Genomic DNA, 26,705 nt, shown 5'->3' with positions numbered 1-26,705 from the left:
GGCCCCTGCCTCTAGCCCCGCCTCTCGCCTCGCCTCCCCGCCGCCCTGCCGCCCCGCCGCCCCGCTGCCCTGCAGCCGGTGGTCGCTCCCCGTGGTGCTCTGTCGCCCCCGCCACCTCACGTCCTCCCGTGCGTCGGGAGCGTCTCGGCTACACCATGTTGGGCATGATCAAGAACTCGCTGTTCGGAAGCGTAGAGACGTGGCCTTGGCAGGTCCTAAGCAAAGGGGACAAGGTAGGCCCTCAGGGCTGCCGAGAACCTGAAGGATTGCTGCGTCCCACCCCCACCCTCTTCGGGGCTGCAGCGGGTGCTGAGGGGCAGGTGGGGCAGGAATGTGCTATTGAAGGTTCGTTCTGGTGTCTGTCACGAGTGCGGCTCTCCACCGCCCAGCACTTGGACTGGGAAGAAAAGGAGTGAGAGGTGCCCCTGCAGCCGGTAGTGGGAAGAGCGGGGTAGACAGGAGAGATTGATCCAAGGAGAGAATCCCAACCTGGGGAGTTGGGCACTGCCTGTTGAATGCGTTCTTTCGTTTAAATATTCCAAACATTCCGAACAGTTTGATTTGTTGAGAGACACTCGGTTGCAGAAATGAGTGTGGCAAGAAACTCCCAAGGACTAGAGTACTGAGGACAGTAGCCCCCTTTATCCGCGGTTTCAGTTACCCGTGGTCAGCTGCTGTCCATAACCATTAAATGGAAAATTCCAGAAATACGAAAGTCCAGAGTTTTAAGTTTCCGGTCATTCTGCATAGCAGGATGAAATCTTGCCTGGAACCGGAATGCCCCTTTGTTCAAGGTCAGCCTCCTATCTCTAGTACCCGCCCTTAGTCACTTAGTAGCTAGCATGGTGATCGGATCGACCGTGGCGGTATTCAAGTAACCCTTATTTTACTTAGTAATGGCCCCAAAGTGCAAGCTTAGCAATGCTGGCATATTGTTATAACTGCTGTATTTTATTATTGTTGTTCATCTCTTACTGTACCTAATTGATAGGTTAAACATTATCATAGGTATTTATGTATAGGAAAAAACATAGTAGATACAGGGTTTAGTTGTGTCCACAGTTTCAGGTATCCACTGGGGGGTTTGGAAGGTATCTGCTGTAGATAAGGGGGACTACTGTGTAAAAGAACAAGACCTGTGCAGAATAGAAATAAATGCGCTAGGCAGGGAGCACAGGGGCGGTCAATTCTGCCGGGGGGCTATGATGGGGCCTTCAGTGGAGTGTCCTGAGCTAGGCCTCCGGGATGTGTAGGAGTGCACACAACAGAGAAGAGCATGCACAAAGGCCCAGAGCTGTACCATTGCTTTTGGCCAATGAGATCCGCTGGAGTTGGGTACCTAGAATACAGAACGAGTGAGGAGAGCATAATTGCTGTCTTCCCCCAAATTTATATCAGTGCTAACATGGGCTAACTGGACTGCACCCCTGAAAACAAGGAGAGTGCTGCTAGATTATAATCTCCTGGTAGACAGGTAGTTTGAACATTGCAGCTGTATGTAGAGCTCCCAATACGATGCCTCATTTGTGAAAGCACTGTATTGCCTGGGGGCCAAGTTCTGATACCTAGTACAATGATCTTCGTATCACGAAAGCCCTCAATTAGACTCTAATCTGAACTCTTTGAGCAACCAAAGACCTTTCACCTGTTCTTATCTCTGTTTCCCCAACTCTATGTAGAATGAACAGTTTAGCCCTGATCAGAGGTCCCACATTTGAATACCTGCAGCAGCCAGGCAGGTAATGGAAATGGATGACACTAGCTGTTTTAGGCTATAAGGCATGGTGGGGACTGAGGCAAATCAGAGAGTGAACTCAGGTCCCCATCTATAGAGGGCAGTTCCAGCCACTTGTTGCTATGCAGTGATATGATATGAAACATTGTTGCCAAATTCTTAAGGAAGACCATGTATCCAAATTCTTATGCGAAATCACCCAATTTAAAATTAAGTCAACAGAAACTATTTTTTGAGTGCTATGTGCCAGGCACTCTTCTAGGCAACAGGATAAAAGAGTAAAACCAGCAAAAGTCTCTGCCCCCATGGAACTTATGTTTTATTGGCTAATGAACAAATAAAATGTATCATGGATCAGACAGTGATCAGTGCTGTGAAGAAAAGCAAGCAGGGAAGGGGAGTGAGGAATAGGGAGTGTTAGGAGTGAGGCTTTGGTTTTGAGTAGGGCAACTGACATAGTTGTGCATAGGCTGGACACAAAGGCAATAAAGATGCCAGTTATTAATATCAGTCCTGCTCTGAACATCCAAAGAACCCACCCAAGCCAAGACAGAGCTGTCTATCCACCTCCCTGGGCAATGAAAAAGGCACCTGGTAAGGTCTGTAGCATCACTGGCCTCCCCATCAGGTAGTTGCCCTACTCAAAACCACAGCCTTTCTCCTAACAGCCCTGATGAAGGTTCCTGTGGTTCTAACACTTTAAGAATCCACGTGTTCTTGCTTTTTGTCATGGAATGGGACTCACTTTGTCTTTTTGAGTTGATGATGATGGCCCACACAGGCGGAGAGTCTGGACTGGTTTGTAGCCTGTGCCCTCAGATTCCTTCCTCACCCGTTCCCTGCTCTGCTATCTCCCTGTGGAGTGGAAGCTGACCCATTTGCCCTTTTGCCAGGTCAAATGTCAGCTGGCAGCCAGCTACATTTGCTCAGTGGGAGTCACTACTGGGAGATAAGAGGGGAGAAACCAGAGTATTTCTTCTTCTCTACCCCATCAGAGCCATACTACTAGGACCTTCTCTGTGGCTTCGGCTTCGGCTACACAGGCCACCATGGTTCTAGCTCCTACCCAGTAACCTAGGTATCTGAACTTAGGTAACAGGTAATCCTCCCTCTATGTCTCCTAGGGTGCTTACTAACCTCTAGGTTAACCTCTAGGATGCCTGTCTGTGCCCTGCTGGCATCTCAGCCCCTCTGTTATCTGTGTAACCAATTCCTTGCATTGAGGTGCCTCTGCTCTAAATACTCTGGTAGTTTCTGTTTCCTGTTTGATTCGTATTGATGCAACGTCACCTGCCGTTAATTTGGGGCCTCTGGGATAAGGAGAACTCCCTAATAAGCATCTTCTCGCAGCGTTTGATGGGAATATGGGGCCATATGGGATATTGGTACCAGGTTAAAGCAAATCATTTAACCCAAATGAACTTCAGTTTCTGCAGCTGTAAAATGGGTATAAAAATATCTTTTCCATCTATTTCCAGAGTTACTATAAATATTAATTTCTTTAAAACCATGAAGACATTTTGTAAAGTAGTATACACATTCTACAAATATAGTAATAGCATTGTATCAGTGCTCATCTCAGCTTCATTCTTTCTAGCTGTGTGGTCACAGGCCAACTTAGCCCCTCTGAAGCTAATTGTGGGAGAAAATAATAGTTCATATCTTTGTTTTGTTTTGTTTTGTTGAGACGGAGTCTCGCTCGGTCGCCCAGGCTGGAGCGCAGTGGCCGGATCTCAGCTCACTGCAAGCTCCACCTCCCGGGTTTACGCCATTCTCCTGCCTCAGCCTCCCAAGCAGCTGGGACTACAGGCGCCCGCCACCTCGCCCGGCTAGATTTTTGTGTTTTTTAGTAGAGACGGGGTTTCACCATGTTAGCCAGGATGGTCTCGATTTCCTGACCTTGTGATCCGCCCGTCTCGGCCTCCCAAAGTGCTGGGATTACAGGCTTGAGCCACCGCGCCCGGCCAATAGTTCATATCTTAATAGATTATTTTGAAGTCAAATGAGATAACCAATTGTGAAACTGTTCAATACTAGTACTTGGCTGGAGATGGAAATGGTTAGCTTCCCCCTAGTTTTACAGTAAAGTGTGGGTAAGTTACTTAATATCCCCTGTGAGCCCTGGAATTCCTCAACTCTAAGATGAGAATAACAATGCCAATGGGAAATTAATTAATTATGCATAGATACTTATAAATCTTTTTTTTTTTTTTTTTTTTTTTTTTGAGACGGAGTCTCGCTCTGTCACCCAGGCTGGAGTGCAGTGGCTGGATCTCAGCTCACTGCAAGCTCCACCTCCCAGGTTTAAGCCACTCTCCTGCCTTATCCTCCCGAGTAGCTGGGACTACAGGCGCCCGCCACCTCGCCCGGCTAGTTTTTTGCATTTTTTAGTAGAGACGGGGTTTCACCAGGATGTTAGCCAGGATGGTCTCGATCTCCTGACCTCGTGATCCGCCCGTCTCGGCCTCCCAAAGTGCTGGGATTACAGGCTTGAGCTACAGCACCCAGCCTGTAAATCTTTTTTTTTAAATATACAAACTTAAGGGTATTATTTTTGAAGAGAACCTCTCCCTGAAATTATCTTTTATCCTGGAAACAGCCTGGGTCAGAAACTATTGTCCACTCTCCTGGGCAAATGATGGCATACAATATTCCCCATATAGCATGGGCTTCAGGCTCACCAGATGTTCAGGACTGATTCCAAGTACTTAGCAGGAAGGCCAGTACTGCTGCAGACCTTATCAGGTGCCTTCTTAACTGCTCAAGGAGGGAGAAGGATAGACAGCTCTCTGTGTTAGATTGGGTGGGCCTTTGGATGCTCAGAGCAGGACTGATATTAGTAACTGACATCCTTATCAGATTTGTGTCTGGCCTGTGCACACAGGTTAGGACCTGATAGCCTGACTTTGAGTCCTGGCTCCACTATTCAGCCACTGCAGTTTGGGCATGCTACTTAACCTCTTGTTCCCCAGTTTCATCTGAAAATGAAGATTAAAGCACTAACTTCTTTACAGGGTTATTGGAGAAATTGAATGAATGAATCCATGGAAAGCATTTAAAATAACACCAGACAAATAGAAAGTACTCTGTCAGGTTAATTATTATGATCAGTATTTTCTTGTAATGAGAAAGCAGGCTTCCAGCATTAGCATGTATACCCACTACGTGAAGTGGCAAGAACTGACCTTTCAAAGGACTTGCAAATCCCATAGCCAGAGGCATTCTTGTTAGACCTTTGTCTGGGACTTGAACTTGACCAAGGTTCCCATTGAATGTTGAAAATTGATTTTTGTAGCCCCAGGCCAAAATCTCTATCTAGAAACTGGTTGCGAGCATAGACTAATGGAGATGGGGTAAAGGAGGGCTATTATTGTGTTCCATGTCACAAGCAAATGCACTAAAGATGTTAAATTTTAAGAATCAAGACTGTGTTAACTTAGCTGCCTTATTCTCTACAGCAGTAGAGGATTCTAGTTAAATAAATTTAAATAGAGCTCCCTGGAGAACTAGAATAGTTTTACAATTCCATCTCAAGCCTGAATTTTCACAGTGGTCCCGTGGTTCAAATGAGTGGTTATGGATACAGATGCTATGAAAACAGGTGGTCCCTGCACTGGAACTGGTTTAATACATTGTGGCCCAGCTTTTCTCCAGGAGATCCTGTTAGATGAGGTCCTCATCTCTCTACCCACCTATCTTGGCTCTTGTATTCCTTGTCATTAGAGTAAAACTAGGTTTTACTCTGCATCTCTCCTTTCTCACAAATATTTATAGAGTGGCTACAATATGCAAGACGTGGTACATCTGGGTACAGAGAGATAGAATGGTGAACAAGAGAAACAGTCCTGACCCTGTGGGGCTTATGGGTAAGAGTTTAACACATCATTTAATTGTAATGACAAGAAGTATTGTGTTATGAAAGTACAGGGTGGGTAAGAACATCACAAGGAACCTATTTTAAGTCAGGATCCTCTCTGAAGAAATAACTTTTAGGTTGGAGCCTGTTAGATGAATAGGGAGGTACCAGGCAAAGGCAGGAGGAGAATGTTCCAGGGAGAGGGAGCAGCAGACACAGAGGCCCTGGTGTGGAAATGACTGTGGCATCAAAGGAAACAGCAGAAAGCTGCAGAGCAGGTGCTGTGAGTGTGGCTGGCAAAGTGGGTACAAGCTCCGTGGTGCCTGCGTCATCAAGGGCAGGTTAAGAACTTGGTGAATGAATGCCTTTAGGCAGGGGATTAATTAACACAGATTGGTGTAGAGTGCCCTATATATGCTCTCTGGACAATCCCAACCTCATTCACAGCTCTAGTCTCCCCTTATGCTGATGAATCCCAGATTTACACCTCTATGCCAGTCCCTTGCTGAATTCCAGAGCTGTATGTCCAACGGCCCAATGGACAGTTTGCTCATCTGTATCAGGAGGAGGTGAACTGATGGACACATAAGACCCCTTCCAGCACTAGAGTTATCTGACTTTAGGGGTTCCTAGAAAGGAGAGATCACTCAGGAGAAGGAGGTGGTGGAGTTGAGCCAAGCCTTAAAGGATGATAGGTGTATCATGGGGGACTTGGCTCTCCAAGTCGAGCTGGAGTCCTTTCTTGGCAGCCTTTCTTTCCTTGCTGTGGACTTTCTACCTGGAGAACAGGCCGAGAGCCCGGGTGGCTCATGCCATTTAATAGATCTCTTTTCTGCTGCAGAGACCCTCCATTCAAGACCCAGACATACTTGCAAAATCTATGTTTTGTAACATAGGATTTTGGTCACAAATGCCAGTTGAATGAATGTAGGGTAGATGAACTGGCTTGCTATCAAATCACCATCACTGGACTAATGGTTACAGAATCCAACTCCCACGACAGCTTCTGAGTTCTTCTGAGATCTGGACCCTGCCAGAACACCTTTTTTGTGTCCTGCTGGACGGTCTTTGCTCCAGCCACAACTCTTTGTACTATTTGTACCCACAGTCAGCATACTGTTCTTGACCTCTCCTCATTTACTCCTGGGGTACCCACTGCCTGGAATCTCCTCCCCCAAATGATCAGAGCATTTACCACCTTGTGCAATAATCTGTGTAATTCTCCTCACCACCCTCCTGAGTATCCCTATCATATTCATCTCCAAATCTGTAGCACCTGGCAAAGATTTTCGATAATGTTTATTCCATGAATCAATGAAATCATGACTGGACGTCCTGTTGGGTGATCTGTAACCACCTCAAAGTCAGCTTGACCTCCCCAAACATGTTATCACATACACCCATGCCCCTTAAACTAACCTAAGTGGTCCTTTCCTGTGTTCCCATACTGCCCTAGCACTCCTCACCCCCTAAAAATGTCATTAGATGATAACCTTCTGTTTTCCTGGCATCTTCCCTTATTAGGCCATGCCGATCCTGATATCAGGAACCAAGACTTTCATCTATGTCTTATAGCACCTGGAACAATGTTCAGCACATAGTAGATGCTCAGTAGTTGTTGGTTAAATGAATAAAAGAAGAAAAGAAAGACCAAAGGAAAGAGCCAGTTAGCTCTTTCTCCAGTGAGATCTTGTCTTTGGTTTTCCCATTTGTAAAAGAAGTAACTGCCTAAAATGACTTCCGATACCTCTGTTCTGAATTTGACACGGGTATACAACTGTCCGCCCAGAGTATCTAACACAGTGGCTAAAGAGAGAGGTTACACACTAGACAACATTGCAAGACCCCATCTGAAAGAGAGAGAGAGAGAGGAAAAGAAAATAAAAAAGCAAAGACACTTTGGGAGGCTGATGTAGGTGGGTTACTTGAGCTCAGGAGTTTGAGACCAGCTTGGGCAACATGGTGAAACCCTGTCTCTACAAAAGAAGACAGAAAAAAAAATACAAAAAAATTAGCTGGGCATGGTGGCACACACCTCTAGTCCCAGCTATTCAGGAGGATGAGGTGGGAGGATAACATGAGCCCAGGAGGTTGAAGCTACAGTGAGCCAAGATTGTGCCACTGCACTCCAGCCTGAGCAACCATGAGACCATGTAAGAAAGGGAGGGAGGGAGGGAGGGAGGGAGGACGGAAGGAAGGAAGGAAGGAAGGAAGGAAGGAAGGAAGGAAGGAAGGAAGGAAGGAAGGAAGGAAGGAAGGAGAGAGAGAAAGAGAAAGAAAAAAGAAAGAAAGAAAGAAAGAAAGAAAGAAAGAAAGAAAGAAAGAAAGAAAGAAAGAAAGAAAGAGAAAGAAAGAAAGAGAAAGAAAGAAAAGAGAAAGAAAAAAAGGAGGATAAAGAAAAGAAAGAGAGGTTTAAATGCTCACTTCACCCCCCATAGCTATAGAGAAAATTGCAGTGAGTATGAGACTAAAGTACACTGGAGTTTGGCAACTGGAATTTTTGTTTCAGTTGCACCATTCAGTAGTTACATCACTTTGAGCAACTTAGTCTCTCTCTGGTTCTTCATTTTCTCCTTGATAAAATTAGTTAGATTAGGTAAACTTTAAAAGCAGTTTAAGTTCTGAACTTCTGTGATTCATAGGATAGTGTTTCTGGAATATAAAACATTACAAGTGCCAAGAGTAGGTGTGTACTCAAATGAAAGGGGGATTCTGGAATTCTCTGTTGCAACAGAAAGAGCAAAACACCCTAAGCTTACTTAACAGTTTGCTACTGAAGGCTCTTTCGAAGTGTCAGATTCACCAGATGGAGGGCTTCACAGCAGCCTCAGAATGATTCGGCACGGTGCCCCAAAGTCAAGGCTGACTTGCTGCCTCATGATTCCTGGTCTGGCGCAATTTCCTCTACCCCATGTGAAGTGGGGGTTAAGTAGGAACTTGGCACTCAGGGTTAAAATTACAATATTAAGGCCGGGCGCAGTGGCTCACACCTGTAATCCCAGGACTTTGGGAGGCTAGGGTGGACAGAACACCTGGGATCAGGAGTTTGAGACCAATCTGCCCAACGTGGCAAACCCCATCTCTACTAAAAATACAAAAATTAGCTGGGAGTGGTGGCGCGTGCCTGTAGTCTCAGCTACATAGAAGACTGAAGCAGAAGAATTGCTTGAACCTGGGAGGCAGAGGTTGCAGTTAGCAGAGATCACACCACTGCACTCCAGCCCGGGTGACAGAGTGAGACTCTGTCTCAAAAATAAAAGAAATATTAAATATGCTCATTGAGACTACACTTGTCACTCACAACCCTACACTCCTGCCTTCCTCCAGAGACACCTTCTGTCCCCCCTGGGAGTCACACCCTCTTCCCTAGTTGAGAATTGTCAGTCTAGGATATTATATGGAAACCTATTTGACCAATCTAGGGCAGCCAGGTTCCCTACCACGTGTCTGTTTTTCATAATCATTATTAGGAGAGACAGCACCTTAATCAAATAAATATCTGTTGCACTTCTTACATGTAAAGCTTTGTGGTATAGTTTCTGTCCATAAAGGCTTTATTGCAGATTGTTAAAACTATAATAATGTTTCATTATCAGATGGTAAAATTAACATAGACCAACTTTTCTTCTTCTAATGGGATAGAATAAAATTCACTCCAGTAGAGTAGAAGAGAAGAAAACAGGATAGGGGGAAGGAACAACAACAACAAAAAAGAACCAGGATGCATCTCATCCATAAGGGTAAAGCATTACTTTGTGAAACTTTATTTTAACTATGTGTATGTTCATGATAAGACAGCCTGTGAAAAATGCTTTCCTTCTTGTGGATTGTAATTTTTTTTCAAAGTTTGAAGAACACTTCCTTACAGTATGTCCAGGAATACAAAATTAAATTATATGAGTGATCATGTGGCAAGGAGCAGGAGGTGTGCTGAAGGAGAACTGTGGAGGTCCATAATGAGTCTAAACACCAGGGAAAGGATAGTCCAAGGACAGGGCCTCAATGCAGAAAGTGGTGATGCGGAGATGAAAGAAGGATTTACGTGAAACGAGACAGTGGAGCTGAGCATTAAGCAGATTGGGAGGCTGTGATTTAGTGAGACAAGAGTTTGGAAGAGGATATGCTGTGTCTGGGAGCACGGTGTGAACAGAACTACAGTCACCCGTTCCTGTCTGTGGGTTCTGGATCCACGGATTCAACCAACCACAGATGGAAAATATTTTTTTAAAAAAAATGGCAATACAGAAATAAAAAATACATAAATCAACAGTAGAGGCCAGGCGTGGTGTAACTGCCTATTGAGTTCACCTTGCCTGCTGCCTAGATAGAACCAATTTATCAAGACAGGGGAATTGTAATGGAGAAAGCAAGCCAGCTCTGCGGGAAACCGGAGTTTTGTTATTACTCAAATCAGTCTCCCTGAGCATTCGGGGGTGAGATTTTTTAAAGATAATTTGGCAGGTAGGGGCTTGCGGAGTGGGGAGTGCTGATTGGTCAGGTTGGAGATGGAATCATGGGGGAGTCGATGTTAGGTTTTCTTGCTGTCTTCTGTTTCTCGGTGCAATGGCAGAACTGGCTGGGCCAGATTACTGGTCTGAGTGGTGTCAGCTGATCCATCGAGTGCAGAGTCTGGAAAATATCTCAAACACTGATCTTAGATTTTACAATAGTGATGTTATCCCCAGGAGCAATTTGAGGAGGTTCAGATTCTTGGAGCCAGAGGCTGCATGACCTCTAAATTGTAATTTCTAATCTTGTAACTAATTTGTTAGTCCTGCAAAGTCAGACTGGACCCCAGGCAAGAAGGGGGTCTTATTGGGAAAGGGCTGTTACCAATTTTCTTTCAGAGTCAAACCATGAACTGAATTCCTTCCCACAGTTAGTTCGGCGTACGCCCAGGAATCCCACAAGGACAGCTTAAGGGTTAGAAACAAGATAGAGTCAGTGAAGTCTGATTTCTTTTACTGTCATAATTTCCTCAGTTACAATTTTGCAAAGGCGGTTTCCATTGTGGCCCATGCCTATAATCCCAACACTGGGAAGCCAAGACAGGAGGATTGCTTGAGCCCAGGAGTTTGAGACCAGCCTGGACAACATAGGGAGACTCTACCAAAAAAAAAAAAATTTTTTTTTTTAATTAACAGGGCACGGTGGTATGCACCTGTGGTCCCACTTACTCAGGAGGCCAAAGTAGGAGGATCGCTTGAGCTCAGGAGGTCGAGGCTAGTAAGCCACGATCATAGCACTGCATACCAGCCTGGGTGACAGAGCGAAACACTGTCTCAAAAATAAATAAATAAATAAATAAAATATATATGTGTGTGTGTTTGTGTGTGTGTGTGTATACACACAGAATAGCAACTATTTGTTTGGGTTTTACGTTGTATTAAGTATTGTAAGTAATGTAGAGATGATTTAAAGTATATAGGAGGATGTGTGTGGGTTATACGCAAAATACTATACCCTTTTATATCAGGGACTTGAGCATCCATGGATTTTGGTATCCATGGAGGTCCTAGATCCTATCCCCCAAGGATGCCAAGGAACAACTGAACTCTGATTCTTCTTGAATTGCAGTCCTCCTACTAGAATTAACCTAATCTTAGGGGCTTCACAGTTTTGTTGGATTGTGGTCGTTGTATTTTTTGTTTCCTCCCTTCTAAGTTTTTCTTTTTTTATTTTTTTCTGGATCTCCTGTTTGTTTAACTTTATCTTCCAACCTATTTACTGAATTTTTCTTCTCTATTACCAGACTTTTAATTTCTGAGAGCTCTTTCGCTCTCTGAGTGTTCCATTTTTGTAGCATTCTGGTTTTCAGGATGCAATATCTTCTCTTATCTCCCCAAGAATATCAAGTATAAGATTTTCCTGCTTTGAATGTTTTCTTTACAAGAATCCCAGAACCTGTTTCTCACGACTCTTCATACTCAGGCCTGTCCCTTCTGCTGTATGGCCATACCCACAAGAAAAGAATTTTAGCCTTCTGTTACTGCTTCCAGAGACATCGCAAGTTGCTACTTTGTAACTCTTAAACACTGTGCCTTCTCTCTCTCTAGGAAGAAGTCTCCTATGAAGAAAGGGCCTGTGAAGGAGGCAAATTTGCCACAGTAGAAGTGACAGATAAGCCTGTGGATGAGGCTCTACGGGAAGCAATGCCCAAGGTCGCAAAGTATGCAGGGGGCACCAATGACAAGGGTGAGTACCCCTGCAGGACATGGCTCTGGTCTCGGGGACCAACTTTGCAAGGTCTCACTCCATCAGTGGTAAACACAAGTGAGGGGCTACAAGGCACCTGTAGCAACCTGTTTCAGCGACCTGCGAACCTCCTGCACTATGTGAACAAGCAGTTTATTGCAGGAATCTGGGGAAACCACTCTGGTATCAGCCCAGCCTGTCCCTCAGTTGAAGGCATCCCTGCTCAATATCTCTGAGTTCCTGCTTCACTCCCAGGTGTGGGACCATATGCTCTCTATTTTTTTTTAACCTTGCAGTGCTTATTTTGTCTTTGGATTGGTTGACCAGGTGACGTGTGCCCACAGTAAGCTGAGCTACAGCACAAGGCAAGGCCAGCATCAGGCTGGAGATCCCCAGAGTCAGCCCCTGGTAGCTCAGATTCTGCTGTGTCCTTAGGCTCAGTGAGCAGGGAGGTTCCAGACCCTGTCTGGCACATGAATGGTCTGAGAATTCTTAGCCTATCCCGCTCTTAAAAACTTGGCAGTTCATGCTGGCCACCTCTCTACTTTTAAAATGATAAGCCTGAAGTCTCATGAAAGGTATACCTGTTAAATGTAAACCATATTTTAAAATGAGTTTGACTTGTAAGAAGCCCTCTAATTTGGGTAGCACTTTGGAATCACTGCAAAACAAAAATGGGCCAGAAAGCAAGGGGAAAAAAAGAGATGTCATGTTTAATTTTTAGGACATTTCTCAAGCTGATAATTTAAAGAGCTAAAAACATGTATTCTCCTTAATAACATTTACTAGGAGCTGCCCTGTCTATTGAGTAGCCATTCTTTTATTCCTTTACTTACTTAATAAACTTGCTTTAAAAAAAAAATTTACTAGGACTAAAGTAATCAGACTTTGGAAGATACGTTAACCTGTAGGAGGTCAGGAAGAAATCTTTTCCTTCTTAACACTGTCTTAACATTTTTTTAGATGAAAATATGTGTAAGAATTATAAAACTCACTAAAGAAAACCTTGAAAATAACAAAACAGTATTCCCTAATTCCCTCATTTAATACAATCAATGTTGTCTTTTGAATATATTTTTTAGGGCTTTTTAATGTAATCTTAGTGTTCCTACAATTACATATCCTGCTTCTGTTATTATTTCATAATTATTTTCCACTAGTGCCAAAGAGTCTTCTTAAGCATAATTCCTAGCTACGTTATACTGCATCATGTGTCTGTAATTCACATAGACATATTCCTGTTCTGAACAGAATTTATAATTCTGCTATAATGAAAATCTTATTACCTATAGCCTTTTCCATATTTTAGATTGATATTTTAAATAGGCAGTAATTAAATACTGGCTAGGCATGCTGGCTCACACCTGTAATCCCAGCACTTTGGGAGGCCAAGATGGGCAAATCACTTGAGGTCAGGAGTTTAAGACCAGCCTGGCCAACATGGCAAAACCCCATCTCTACTAAAAATACAAAAATAAGCTGGGCATGGTGGTGTGCACCTGTAATCCCAGCTACTCGGAAGGCTGAGGCACAAGAATCGCTTGAACCCAGGAACCCAGGAGGCAGAGTTTGCAGTAAGCTGATACCACGCCACTGCCCTCCAGCCTGGGCAATAGAGCAAGACTATATCAGAGGAAAGAAAGGAAGAAAGGAGGAAGGAAGGAAGGAAGGAAGGAAGGAAGGAAGGAAGGAAGGAAGGAAGGAAGGAAGGAAGGAAGGAAGGAAGCTGGCTGATAATCTGCAGTCTTGCTATATATTGCCAAATCATTTTTTAGAGTTGAACCACTATACTCCAACCAACAGCGTATACAAATAACAGAAGTTCATGTATTTCTATGTATTTTTAACACTTGAAATGTTCATTGTTAATTTCAAGAACAAAAAATACCGCCTTGAAAGACGAATGGAACTAATGTGTCTTCCACAGCCCTGAGCAAGCTCTGTCTCTGATCCCTGCCTCACTCTGTGTTTTTGTGTTTTCAGGAATTGGGATGGGGATGACAGTCCCTATTTCCTTTGCCGTGTTCCCCAATGAAGATGGTTCTCTACAGAATAAATTAAAAGTCTGGTTCCGGATTCCAAACCAATTTCAAAGTGACCCACCAGCTCCCAGTGACAAAAGCGTTAAGATTGAGGAACGGGAAGGCATCACTGTCTATTCCATGTAAGGAGATGATCCTTCGGGCATCCATGGGTGGCGCTTGATTCCCGTACCACTCCTTACATCCACTCTAGCAAGCATTCGCATCAAATTTTTATGGTTGCTGAATGAATTTAAGTGGAAATGCTGAATCCTAACAGTTTCTCATTTTAATTTCTTCAGGCTGCAGCACACACACATTTGCATTTTATCAGAATAAATGCCTTGGCCAGTTGCCAAATTCATGGATAGAGCTTAAGCCTTGTTTAAGTTTACAATGAATGTCTACATTAGCCATAGCAGGGTTCTAGGAGACTCAGCAAATATCTTAAGTCAAGCCGTGGTCTGGATTCGTGGACACATGGGAAGCATAAAGGGCTGAGGAATACCTGATTTCTACCCCACACTCCCTTTAATGCCAGAGAGCAGGGAGTATTTGCCAGAGCTGGGCTGCCACCCTCCTTGTTGTTCCCGGGCAGTAGTCCTTTGAGCAGAGCACACATCTATTCTCTTGTCATCCTGGTCCTGTTTCCAGGACTTCATGTGGGGTCATTTTCCCTTGACTATAGAGAATAGCAGGTGCAAATGGTTGCTAGTTTCTGTCCCTCGAGCTCCAACCTGCGCTCAGAAACCAAGTCTCTTCTAGATCATTGATGACTCCTCATGTTTGTTAAAATCCTCCCATGTGACAGGCACCAAACCAGGCTCAGGGGAAGACCAGGATCTTCACCAGAAGTAACCATAGGTGGTTTGGCTCTGCTCAGGAGCAACCTCCTGAAAAATTCATATACATATAACCTTGCACTGTACTGAGTATTGGTCCACTTTCAGGGACCTCTAAACTTGGCTGCCCTGCTGCAACCCTGCACCTGATGGTGGGACCATTTTCCCTGGAGCCATGTGAATGTTCTGAGAATGTGAGCTTCAGTGCTGTGTGCAGTCCTAGGCCAGGTGACTGCAGGGCCCCCCAGAGGACAGTGAATGTAATGCAGCTGGGAGCTAGCACCAGAGCCTCAGCTCCTGTGCTTGTCCTGCAGTCCTCATTCGGACTTCCCAGCTTCCCTTCAGAGGGTGTGAAGAAAGTAAATTAACTTAACATTATCTTTTCCTAGGGTAGAGAAGCACGTAGGGTACAGCATTGAAGGAAGCACTCACTCTCACAGCTGTCCAAGTGCAGGATGGGGACTGAGAGTGAGCGCCTCCTTAAATCTTGTGCCCTGGGTTAGATGTCTGCTTGTCTTTTCCATTCTGTTTCCTGTGTTTGGGAAGCAGCAGGTATAATATAATGAACTTGTATTTTATTTGAATAGCAGGATGATGCTTGGGAAGTTTACTCAGTCGCTTTAAGACTTAGCTTTTGCATTTGTTAAGTGCTGATAATATAACCTCCTATATATGATGTGTGTGTGTGTGTGTGTGCATGTAATGTAACATTATAGGATTATTGTTAAATATCTTTCATTATTTACTAAGATACTATTTATATGTTACCTAATGTTTATGACCTGAAGCAGGTTTTGGCAATTACCCCTTCTGTCTGTTCATTCTTATTTCATAAGGAATGAGACAGACATGATTGAAGTCACATTAAGACTTCAAGCAGATGGGGCTAGTTTCTGATCATTTGTTTTACCAGACCCTGGGTAATGAGTGGATACATATTGTTTTCTTTTGTCTTTAACTTTTTAGTATGGGAATTTTCAAACTTATAGAAAGGTAGAAGCGTATAAGATCATGAAACCATATGTGCCCATCCCCTACCAACAGCAGTGATCAACTCAAGACCAATTCTATGTCTTGTGTATCTTCACAGCATTCACCCAGCCCTACCCTGGATTATTTTGAGGCAAATTCCAGACATTATATTATTTCATTCATAAATATTTCAGGTAACTACTGAAGATTTTTTTTAAATATAATCACAATACCTTATTTTTTCTGAAATTTTAATAGTAATTCATGAATTTATAATATAAAATATTCAGTGCTCAGATTTCCCCCATTATCTTATTTGTTTTTGTTTTTGTTTCAGGTTTTTTTTTTTTGTTTTTTTTTTTTTTTTGAGATAGAGTCTTACTCTGTCACCCAGGCTGGAGTGCAGTGGTATGATCTCGGCTCACTGCAACCTCTGCCTCCCAGGTTCAAACAATTCTTGTGCCTCAGCCTCTCAGGTAGCTGGGACTACAGGCACGTGCCACCACACCTGGCTGATTTTTTATGTTTTTAGTAGAGACAGGGTTTCACCATGTTGGCCAGGCTGGTCTCGAACTCCTGACCTCAGTTGATCCGCCCACCTCGGCCTCCCAAAGTGCTGGGATTACAGGCATGAGCCACCGTGCTCGGCCTGTTTCTTTTTTTTTTTTTTAGACAGAGTCTCTCTCTGTTGCCCAGGCTGGAGTGCTGTGGTGAGATCTCAATCTCGGCTCACTGCAACCTCTGCTGCCTGAGTTCAAGCGATTCTCCTGCCTCAGCCTCCCAAGTAGCTGGGATTATAGGCACCTGCCACCGCGCCTGACTAATTTTTGTAGTTTTTTAGTAGAGACAGGGTTTCACCATCTTGGCCAGGCTGGTCTTGAACTCCTGACCTTGTGATCCACCTCCCTCGACCTCCCACAGTGCTGAGATTGCAGGCGTGAGCCACCACGCCCGGCCAGCATTTGTTTTAATATTTTGTTAGACTCTAGATCCAAGTCAGATCTTGCAGTACTTTTTTGTTGTTTGTTGTTAAGAGACAAGGCCTTGCTCTGTTGCCCAGGCTGGAGTGCAGTGGTGTGACCATAGCTCACTGCAGCCTCGAACTCCTGGACTCAGGTAATCCTCCCACCTCAGCCTCCCAAGTAGCTGGTACTACAGTTGCACACAACCACACCAGGCTGATGGTACATTTTTAAGCTTTTATTAATCTGTGAATTTCTTTACCAACATACCTTTACATTCTTCCTTTCCATCTGTGGATCATTCGTCCTATTATCTGTACTGGATTTTGCTGATTGTATTTCCGTGACATTTTACCACATCCCTCGAGCTCTGTATTGCCTGCAAATTAGTAGTTGAAACTAAAGCCTGGATCAGATTCAAGTTTTTGAAGTTTTGGTGAGAATATTTCCTAGGTGGTGGTGTTTACTTCCTTCAGGTGCCCACAGTGTCTGATTGTCCCTGATTGACTCATGTTGGTGACCACAGTTTCATCATTGCCTAGATGTCTTGTTGCGTTAGAGACCATACAACGATAATGTTCTCTGTTTTTCCTTCTTCTTTTATTACCTGAAATATTTTGGTAAAGAGAAACTTCCCCATGTTTACTATTTGGCTTCCTTTATTTTGTATAGAAAAAGTCAGATACATGCTTGCTTGATACCTTCTCTTTATTTACCAGTTTTCAGAATGATAATTTCATTCTGTAACATCCTCAAGGTGAGGTGGTCTGCCTCTTTGTTTTTTGAGTGTAATTACAAAGGTATGAATTTAAACATATTTGATATGTTTCAGTTTGTTGCAGTTATTATTCTTATTGATGCTCTAATTGCCCCACTGTTGGCCAGTGGGAGCCTCTTCAGTTTGGTTTCTTGGTCCTTTTGACACAACTCTAGTAGTCTTTGATGGCTCCCTGGCTTTCTGGTATAATGAGATGTTTTGAGCACATCTTAGCATTTCTTGCCCCAGAGCTGGAATTAGCCATTTCTCTAAGGAGTGCTGGTTTCTTATGGTGGGAAGGGGTATCTATTTAAAGGGTACTATCAAAGGCAGGTCGGTGACCATTTCCTTTTAATTCTCTGAAATCTAAACAGATGAAAGTGCCAAATGTGGTGTCCAGCCCGGCTCCATGGAATTTTTAACATGGAGTTCTCACACAGCATATGGTCATTCCTCAACTCGCCACTTGATGTCACTGCATAGTCAAATGAGCATTCAAAAGTACCCTGCAGTGATTTGTGTTATTTCTGATTCTGTTGAAAGCAATGTTAATGAGATGGTGGAAGGCAAATGTACTACTTCAAATGCAAAAGTACTCTATCAAATAATGCAGTGAGTGCATTCAATGACAAAATTAATTCTAAAATGAAAGCCTGGCATCCTTCATTCAGTCTTCCTTCTTTATGACCTTGTGAAGAGATGTTTACAAAGGAATTATACATTTATTAGCAGTGTTAATTACTGGAGCTTTTAGATGAATAGAATGCTGTGAAAAAAAATAGCACTATCAGAATATGTTTAGTATTCACAAGAGGCAATAGAATTATCCTCACACTTAGACCAGCCGCAAGATTCCAGACTACTGTCCTTTCTCTATGCACTTAGGTTAGAGTTTGGCCTTTTCAGCTCATTTCAGCACCAGGTTCTCGATAGGGACCAACAGCAGGAGAAGTCTGATGGTCTTAATGAAACTTTCACGGTTTAAATGAAATGTCTAGATATAAAGGAAAAAGTTGGAAACCAGGAGTTTATTTTCAGCGTAACCTATGCTCCAACCCAGTTCATCACTCAGTGGTCATAGGACCTTTGGTATATTGCCAGCCTCACTGCACCTCAGTTTCCTCATCTGTAAGATGGGCATGAGTACCTAGCTTTTATGGTGTTGTGAGGATAAAATAAGATAATATCTGTAAATGCCTACTCAATCCTAGACCTGAGGTAGACACTCAGTAAATGTTAGCCTATTCTCCTCCTCCTAACTTCACCTCCCTTTGAGAATTTAATCAAGTTTTATTAGAATTAACAATAAAAAAGTCAAAGTTACTGCAGATACACTTGGGTTAGAACCTCAACAACTCCAATAATTATGAGTTTTATAACTTGCAGCAAGTTGTTTAATCTTTCTGAGCCTCGGTTTTCTCATCTATAAAATAAGATTTGTAAGGCATGATTGTGAAGGCCAGTTTCATTGTGCATTTGAAAGAACTTTGTCAGCTGTCAGCTCCTAGGTTGCTGATGTCATTTTTCCCTCTAAATGACCAGGCCCCAATGGAGGCCATTGGCAGCTTGGGAAGTTCAGCCTAGAGAAAGAGAAATTTGGAAGAAAGAGCTCAACTGCTGAACCCTTAGGGGGTTCCCATGTTACCACTTAGGAGATTTACGGACCAGTGTTTGCCCATGTTCCTAGACAATTCAACCCTGTTTGTAACCACAGGAAGTTGGAGCTAAGGGTTTTCAGTCTTAGCACCCTTGCTTTGCCCCCTTACTTCGATTAAAAGGGGACTTGCTCAGCCCTGCTATTGAAAATAGCCCCCTGTGCTTTTCTGTCCCTTTATCCAGCTTTATTTTGCTTTGTTTCACTTATAATCAATTGCATTATATATCTCTATCTACTCATTTATTTATCGCCCTCTCCCCATTAGAATGCAAGCTTCCCAAGGGTAGGGCTTTTGGCTAGAATATAACAAGTATTCAATAAGAAGTTGGTGAATTGGCCATCACGGTGGCTCACATCTGTAATTCTAGTACTTTGGGAGGCCAAGGCAGGTGGATCACCTGAGCTCAGGAGTTTGAGACAAGCCTGGGCAACATAATGAGACCCCGTCTCTAAATAAAAAACAAAAACAAGTTGGTGAATGGATACATGAACAAAAGAGCTTCGTTCTTGCCTCTCCTGTGCTTCTCTCTCTCTGCTGTCTCCCATAAAGATCTTGGTCCCCATCATAGCTTCAGTTGTCACCAGTATGTTGGTAACTCTCCAGCCTGACCTCTGTCTGTCTCCCCTGAATGTCTTGTCATCCCATCAGACTCAGCGTGGAGCCTGAGACAATGTGGTTTACCCACTCATTCATTCCTTCATTCGAAAGATAGTGGATTCCTTGTTCACTTACTCTGTACCAGGAACTATTTTAGGTGTCTAACAGTAAAATGGATGTCATGAAGTAATGTCCTTGCCCCTGGAAGAATTCAAGTGCCATCTGGATAGACAGGTGACACTTATGCCATGTGACATTTGCACTTGGTGGGAAGTTTGGTTCAATTTGACAAACATTTATTAAGTATCTCTAATATTTAAGCCACCTCACCTCCAAAAGCCTTGCCGATGATAAGATTCTGTGTCTCAGCCTAACTAAATCGCCATTTTCTCTCCCCCTACAGCTGTCAGTTATCCCGTAAGTCTTTTATAAACTCCCACCAGGCAGGGGCTTCAGGCTGTTTCTCTGTGGATGATGCCCGGGTCAACACGTCTCGTGCTGCCTTCTCTCCCAAGCGCCAGCCTTATATTTCCAGCTCCCAGGGCGCATCACCACGTAATCCTCCTCAAGAATCTCCCAAATCAGCATGTCCAAAACACAACGCAGATTTCCACGCAAAATCAGATCCCTTTCTGTGTTCTCTGTCTTAGTGATGGTCCCCTCCCTCCTCCTACCCACGCTGTTCCAATGTCATTCTGACTCCTTCACTTCTGCATCTAATTATTGGCTCATCCTGGTCAGCTCCCAGCTGTCCCTTCCTTCCCTTGCATCTACACAAGTCTTCGTCATCTCTTGCCTGAATCATGGCCATGGCATTGGCTCCCAGCTCTCCCATTTCTGACCCTTCTAAAGTGTCCTTTTATCACCACCTGCCTAAGGCACAGGACTGATCACATCGCCTGTCTTTGCTCAGAAACTGAGCCTCCCCAGAGGCTGCTCAGCTCTGGCTGGGGGCCTCAGGCCCATCCAACCAGACATTGGGGTTTGAACAAAAACCCAGTTAGTAATGAGATGCTTCCTTTCCACTAGGAGAGGGTGGGTCAACTTTGGGTCCCAAATGTTTGACCAGGCAGTAAAGCCTCGTCAAAATGCACTATGATGGCACTGACTACCCTCCACACACAGCGCCACTCCCATGTCGACCTGATCTCAGAGCGTTCTACCCACCACCACCCAACATGACTCCCACCCCAGACACAACATCCACTTCCAGACCTTTGCTCATACGTCCCCAGCTCCTCTCAACCCTCCCCAGCCTCTGTTTGTTGGAAGCTCTTTCTTAATACCTTTCCTTCGTGTTCTAAGTCAGAACCCATCATTCGCTATTCCTCACCCCCAGAACATTCTGGATGTACCTTCCACCTTCATTCCAGCATTTCCCTCCAGCCAGTGTAATCCTTCTGTGTGTTTCTCTCCCGACCACCACACTTCGAGCTCTCGAGGGTGGAAAGACGTCTTATCATCCTTACAGCTCTTATGGTATCTGGCTTGCATTTTGTGCTCGGTGATGTTCAACTCAATAAGCAGGGGTCTAGCCTGGTTGAATGAAACGCTTATTGTGTGAAGCCTGTCTTGCTGTTGCAGCGAGACTGTCAGTTCCTGCTCTGACACTTCTTTTGCCTAGCACAGGGCTGCATGCACAGCAGACCGTACACCAGTGTGTGTTGATCCATTGATTGTTAAAGTTTCGAAGTTGAGTGGTCAAGCTCAGAGTCATTCTTCCTCGCTGCATGCCTGCACCAGACACTCCCTGAAAGATAATGCGTTATGATTTTTTGCTTCCTTGGACGCAAGCCCCACTTCCCTCCACTAGCCCTCGCTATTGCCTGTGTCATCTTTCCCCTTTCTAACTCTTCCAGACCTTTTGAGTCAGCTCCTTTTGTGTTTCTGGAATCAGGAGTGTGTGTATGTTTGAGATTCCTCAGTTCCCATGGTAACCAAATGCTTTATTCGGAATACTGAGCTCTGACATTGGGTGAGATAAAACACTGCCCTGGAGGAGAGCTTCTTTCAAAATGAGGCGTTTATAGATAGAGACATATTCACAGGCTTACAAAAACAATGTATAGACTTCACATTTATTTCTTTTAGGGGCTCAAAGCATTTTATGAGCATTTCTTAACTCACCTTCAAGCGCACGCACTGTTACTGTGCTCCATGTCCAGGTTGGAAACTGAGGCAAGAACCAATGAGGCAAAGTGTCTACGAATACAAGCAGAGTCAGCCAGAGCTAGGCTCCCTTCATACACCAGGGGGTTCCTGGTAGGGTTTGGTTTCTGGCTTGTTTGTGCAGTTCTGTGATGGGAGTCAGTGTGGTTGGCTAAATTAGCAGAGAGGAGAACTCATGTATCTGTTCCCAGTTGGTTTGTTTTCCAGTAAAAGGATTCTACAGTGAAGCAATAGGGAAAATTTTATCTGCATTACCAGCATTTCAGTCTGCCTGGGAATAAATATAAAGAATTGGGGGTTTTCCCAGAGTGAATTTTAGGAATCCCTGAATGATGACATTCTCCATCTCACTCTCTGCTGGGTTTCCTTCTGCTTCTCAGCCCCTTCTCACTGTCCTTTGCCCTGTCCTCTTTCTCCACCCACCACTTAGATATTAGGATTCTAAGGAGCAAGCTTCTGGCCCGCGGTTTGCACAACGTCTCTACCACATGTCGCTCTTACCATGATTATAGCCAGTACCTACTTGCTGGGCACTCCCAAGTGTCTGTCACTAGATCCTTCTCCTTCCCAAGTCGGTATCTCTGACTCCAGTTCTGTCCCAAGCCTAAGGAGGTTTTTACATGGTCAGACACACATTTAGATAATAATTTTTGCATGAATGTATTTCACAGAGGGACCTTAATATTCATATGCCCCCCAAACTAAATCATGAACACCCCTACAGCTGCCCTTCCTGCCTAATGTTACTCTTCAGCCTTTAATCCCTATTCTGGTTAGCAGCATCTTTTTCTACCCAGAGGCTTAACTGGAAGCCCTGGGGAATCCTCTCTTCCTTCCTGTCTCTTACCTCCCTCCACATACAGGTACCTCTCAAATCTGCCTTTCTCCCACCTTCACCATCTCGCACTTGGCTGTTCCTGGGCTCCAGTGGCCCCACATCTCTCAACCCCTTGCCATGTCCCCTGTCCCTCCACTGCCACCAGGGGGACCCTTCCAAAACACGATTGGATCATGCCAATCCTCTACTTTAAAACCCTTTCCAGGATGGGCATGGTGGCTCATGCCTGTAATCCCAGCACCTCAGGAGGCTGAGGCAGGTGGATCACCTGAGGTCAGGAGTTCGAGACCAGCCTGGCCAACATGGTGAAACCCCTTCTGTACTAAAAATACAAAACTTAGCTGGGCATGTGCCTGTAGTCCCAGCTAGTCAGTAAGCTAAGGCAGGAAAATCACTTGAACCTCGGAGGCGGCGGTTGCAATAAGCCAAGATTGCGCCACTGCACTCCAGCCTAGGTAACAGAGCGAGACTCTGTCTCAAAAAATACTTTTCGTAGGTATAGCTTTGCATCTAGCATCAGGTTCAAACTCTTTAGCATGTCTTTCAAGGCCTTTGCATCTGGCTGCAGTGATCCACTTCTCCTGTTTGAGTTCCCACCGCTGTCCCCTTAGTGTGTGCTCAGATGTTGATTATGTAAATGAGTGAGTGAGAGTTATATAAACACTTCCCTCACTATGTCCTAAGTGCTGTCGTCTTTAGCTCTGTCAGGCTGAAGACATCATTTTTATTGTTTAGGCCTGAATTGTTCATTTAACCAAGGGGTCTGATATGTTCAGGCACTGTGTTAGGTGTTCAGCGTACATCAGTGGCCAAAAAATGATAAAAATCCCTGCCATGGTGCAGCCTATATTCTAGCAGAGGACACAAAACAGAAACAATAAACTGAATGAGTAAATTATATAGTATGTTAAAAGGTGATAAGCGCCGTTAAAAAAAGAAAGAAAAAGTAAAACATAAGAAGAAGATTGGGATGGGGTTAGGGAATGGGGTTACAAGGTTACAGAACATTTTAAGAGTAGGCCTAATTGAGAAAGTGAGAATTGTTCATTGAGCCAGTTCATAATATTACTTTGTTATTTTTTTAGTGGTATTTTTTGTTTTTATTTTGTTTTGGAGACAGGGTCTCACTATGTTGTCCAGGCTGGAATGCAGTGGCTATTCACACATGTGATCATAGCACACTGCAGCCTCAACTCCTGGCCTCAATCAGTGCTCCTGCCTCAGCCTCCCAAGTAGCTGGGACCACAGACATGCACCACAACACTCGGCTACATGATACTTCTTTTTTTTTTTTTTTTTGTGGAGACAGAGTCTCACTCTGTCGCCCAGGCTGGAGTGCAGTGGCGTGATCTTGGCTCACTACAAGCTCCACCTCCTGGGTTCACGCCATTCTCCTGCCTCAGCCTCCCGAGTAGCTGGAACTACAGGTGCCGCCACCACGCCAGGCTAATTTTTCTGTATTTTTTTAGTAGAGATGGGATCTCACTATGTTAGCCAGGATGGTCTTGATCTCCTGACCTCATGATCCTCCCGCCTCAGCCTCCTAAAGTACTGGGATTACAGGCGTGAGCCACCACGCCCAGCCGTGATATTTCTTTAGATTACCATCATGTCCCTCACCCTGGAGTCAGGAAAAGGCTGTTCTGAGCAAATTGCCAAGAACAATAATGGCTACTGTTTGTTGTGAGCTTACTATGTGACAGGCTCTGCAATGAGCAGTTTGCACAGTCTTTTCTCCTTTAATCTTTACAGTAGCCTTCGAAGACTGATGTTATCACTATCCCTATTTTACCAGCGAAAAACCTGAAGATTTGAGAAATTAAAGAATTAGCTTAAGACCTAGAAAGGGCAGAGCTAGGATTTGAGCACACACTAGCCGTTTTGCCTCTAACTGATGAAGGAAGACGTTTGAGGACCACTCCTTTGGAGCTTTCCAAAATCAGTACTTAAAGAGCCAACGTTGTCCCTTTACCTAGAGAACAATTCAGTGTCACAGCCCAAGTAGGGGCTGCAGAGAGCACTCAACACCTGCTTCCACCTCCAGCGCCTGTTTCATTTCAGACAAATGGTTCTCAATCTAAAGACACGGTTCATAAAAAACTCCAGTGTCTTTTATTGCCTGAAAAAAGTCTTTCCTGAATGTTCATCGTCTGTCTACTAATCCAGTTTCCTCTCATTTGAACCTCAATGAAGCTAGAGCCCAACTTTCTTCATCTCCCTTATTATCTCTTCAGTGTACTTGAAGAACTAAGCCTCTGCTATTCAAAATTGGTCTCAGTTTCATCCATGTTCAGTAGCTGTTGTCTAGACATTAGAACAACCAATCCATTATAGACAACATCCTGGGTGTTCACATCAGTGACCCTGCAATCAACGTGCTGAATGCTTGTCCAGCATGACCAACCACTTGTAAAAGAGCAAAGCATGATTCAGAGGACTCCACCAAAAATAATGCATTATTTGGCCTAATCTTGGCCTGGTGCAAATTCAGACTTTTGAGTCATACAGCTCATTAGAAATCGGGATGTACTTGACTCTAATAAAAATTTCAGTGCAACCCAGATTTAGAGTGGTATATTTAGGGTAGGCTACAAGACGAATTTTGGGACAGAAGCAGATGACGTAAGGGAGAGAATAATAATCTTGAAAAGAAAGACTTTATTGCTTCTCTGTCCCCAATTTCTGCCATCAAAAGAAATGCCAGATTTAGGAACAGTCTCTTTCCTTACTAGAAAAAGAAGGCTTTCATGATTTGAGCAGAAGAAAGGATTTATGAGAAGTGATTTCTTTATTTGGGGCATGTTTAAAGCTTGTGTGGGGCCCTTCCAAGTCTTCCTTGGGTCTTTGCCTTTGTTAGCTCTGAGTTTTTTTTGTTTTGTTTTGTTTTTTGACACAGGGTCTTGTGTTGCCCAGGCAAGCCTAGCTCTGTTTTTGAATGAAGCTGCTACAAGTCACTGCTGTGATGAATTCAGTCACTAGAGCTGCTCTGCTGTGGAAGGGGCGTTAGCTACCATACTCCCATACTCATTGCTGCAACTCTGCCGGAAGTCCCCTGTAGTCTTCCTCCTTCCCAAGGTGGTGACAGAGCAGCAGAAAAGAGGTGCAACCAGGCAGTAGAGGGAGCCAGAGAAAACGGTGAAGGCTTGGCCTTTGGGAAAGCAAACCTACTGTCCCCTCGGGATATTTCAAGAAAGAAAGGGAGGCTCACATTTATACTCGGCTACTGTGTTTCAGGCCCCGCATCAGAGTTTTTCATGTCCATTACTGCATTTAACACTCATACCTTTGGAGGAAAAAGAAAATATATCTCCTTTTACAGATGAGGAAACTGAGGGTCAGAGAGGTAAAATCAACCCATCTAGGAAGTAGTGACTCTGTCCCCAGTCTTACCACTCTAGCATGCTTGTCATAATAAGTGTGGTGAGTGACTTCTTTTTTCTAAAGATTCCCCCTCTCTCAGAGGTCATGTCCTTTCTTAACCAGCCCTTGCTCTTGAACCCCCAGGCAGTTTGGTGGTTATGCCAAGGAAGCAGACTACGTAGCACAAGCCACCCGGCTGCGTGCTGCCCTGGAGGGCACAGCCACCTACCGGGGGGACATCTACTTCTGCACCGGTTATGACCCTCCCATGAAGCCCTATGGACGGCGCAATGAGATCTGGCTGTTGAAGACTTGAGTGACCCACTGAGCCAAGAACTTCTTGGAAGCGTGCCTCCGTGTCTCCTTCCTCAGGGGGCAGGAGGGGACAGTACTTCCCAAGTTCCAACTGCAAGTCCAACTTAACCAACTTTCCTTCAAAGTCAGTTACTGCCAATTTTCTGAAAAAAGCATGTTCCATATACTAAGTCTCTTTTCTCACGGTGGGAAATAGTACAGCCAAGATAGGCAGCATCCTTCTCATTGATTTAGAAAATTCTGCGGTAGACCAGAAAAATCCTGGCAGCTTTTCTCCAGCCATCTGGGTCACTAAAAACTGATTTTCTAAAATTATTGAATTTGTATTTTGTTATTAAGGGGGAAATGTGATTTGTGCCTTTCATCTGTGATTCCTATAAGAGCTTTGTCTTCAGAAAAACTAAAAATAAAAGGCATTGACTTAAAGA

The 26,705-nt window shown here is 44.2% G+C and overlaps 1 protein-coding gene across 1 annotated transcript; it reads left to right on the top strand.

The window, feature by feature from the left end:
• HEBP1 (heme binding protein 1) lies at positions 1 to 26,705 on the top strand. The gene is made up of 4 exons (XM_007967718.3): positions 1 to 233; positions 11,648 to 11,786; positions 13,770 to 13,950; positions 26,107 to 26,705. The coding sequence occupies exons 1-4, from the start codon at positions 156 to 158 to the stop codon at positions 26,276 to 26,278; spliced, it is 570 nt and encodes a 189-aa protein (XP_007965909.3). The 5' UTR covers positions 1 to 155; the 3' UTR covers positions 26,279 to 26,705.

This window comes from Chlorocebus sabaeus, chromosome 11 (genome assembly GCF_047675955.1).
Source record: "Chlorocebus sabaeus isolate Y175 chromosome 11, mChlSab1.0.hap1, whole genome shotgun sequence".
Lineage (NCBI taxonomy): Eukaryota > Metazoa > Chordata > Mammalia > Primates > Cercopithecidae > Chlorocebus > Chlorocebus sabaeus.
This window is presented reverse-complemented; position numbering and strand designations above follow the sequence as displayed.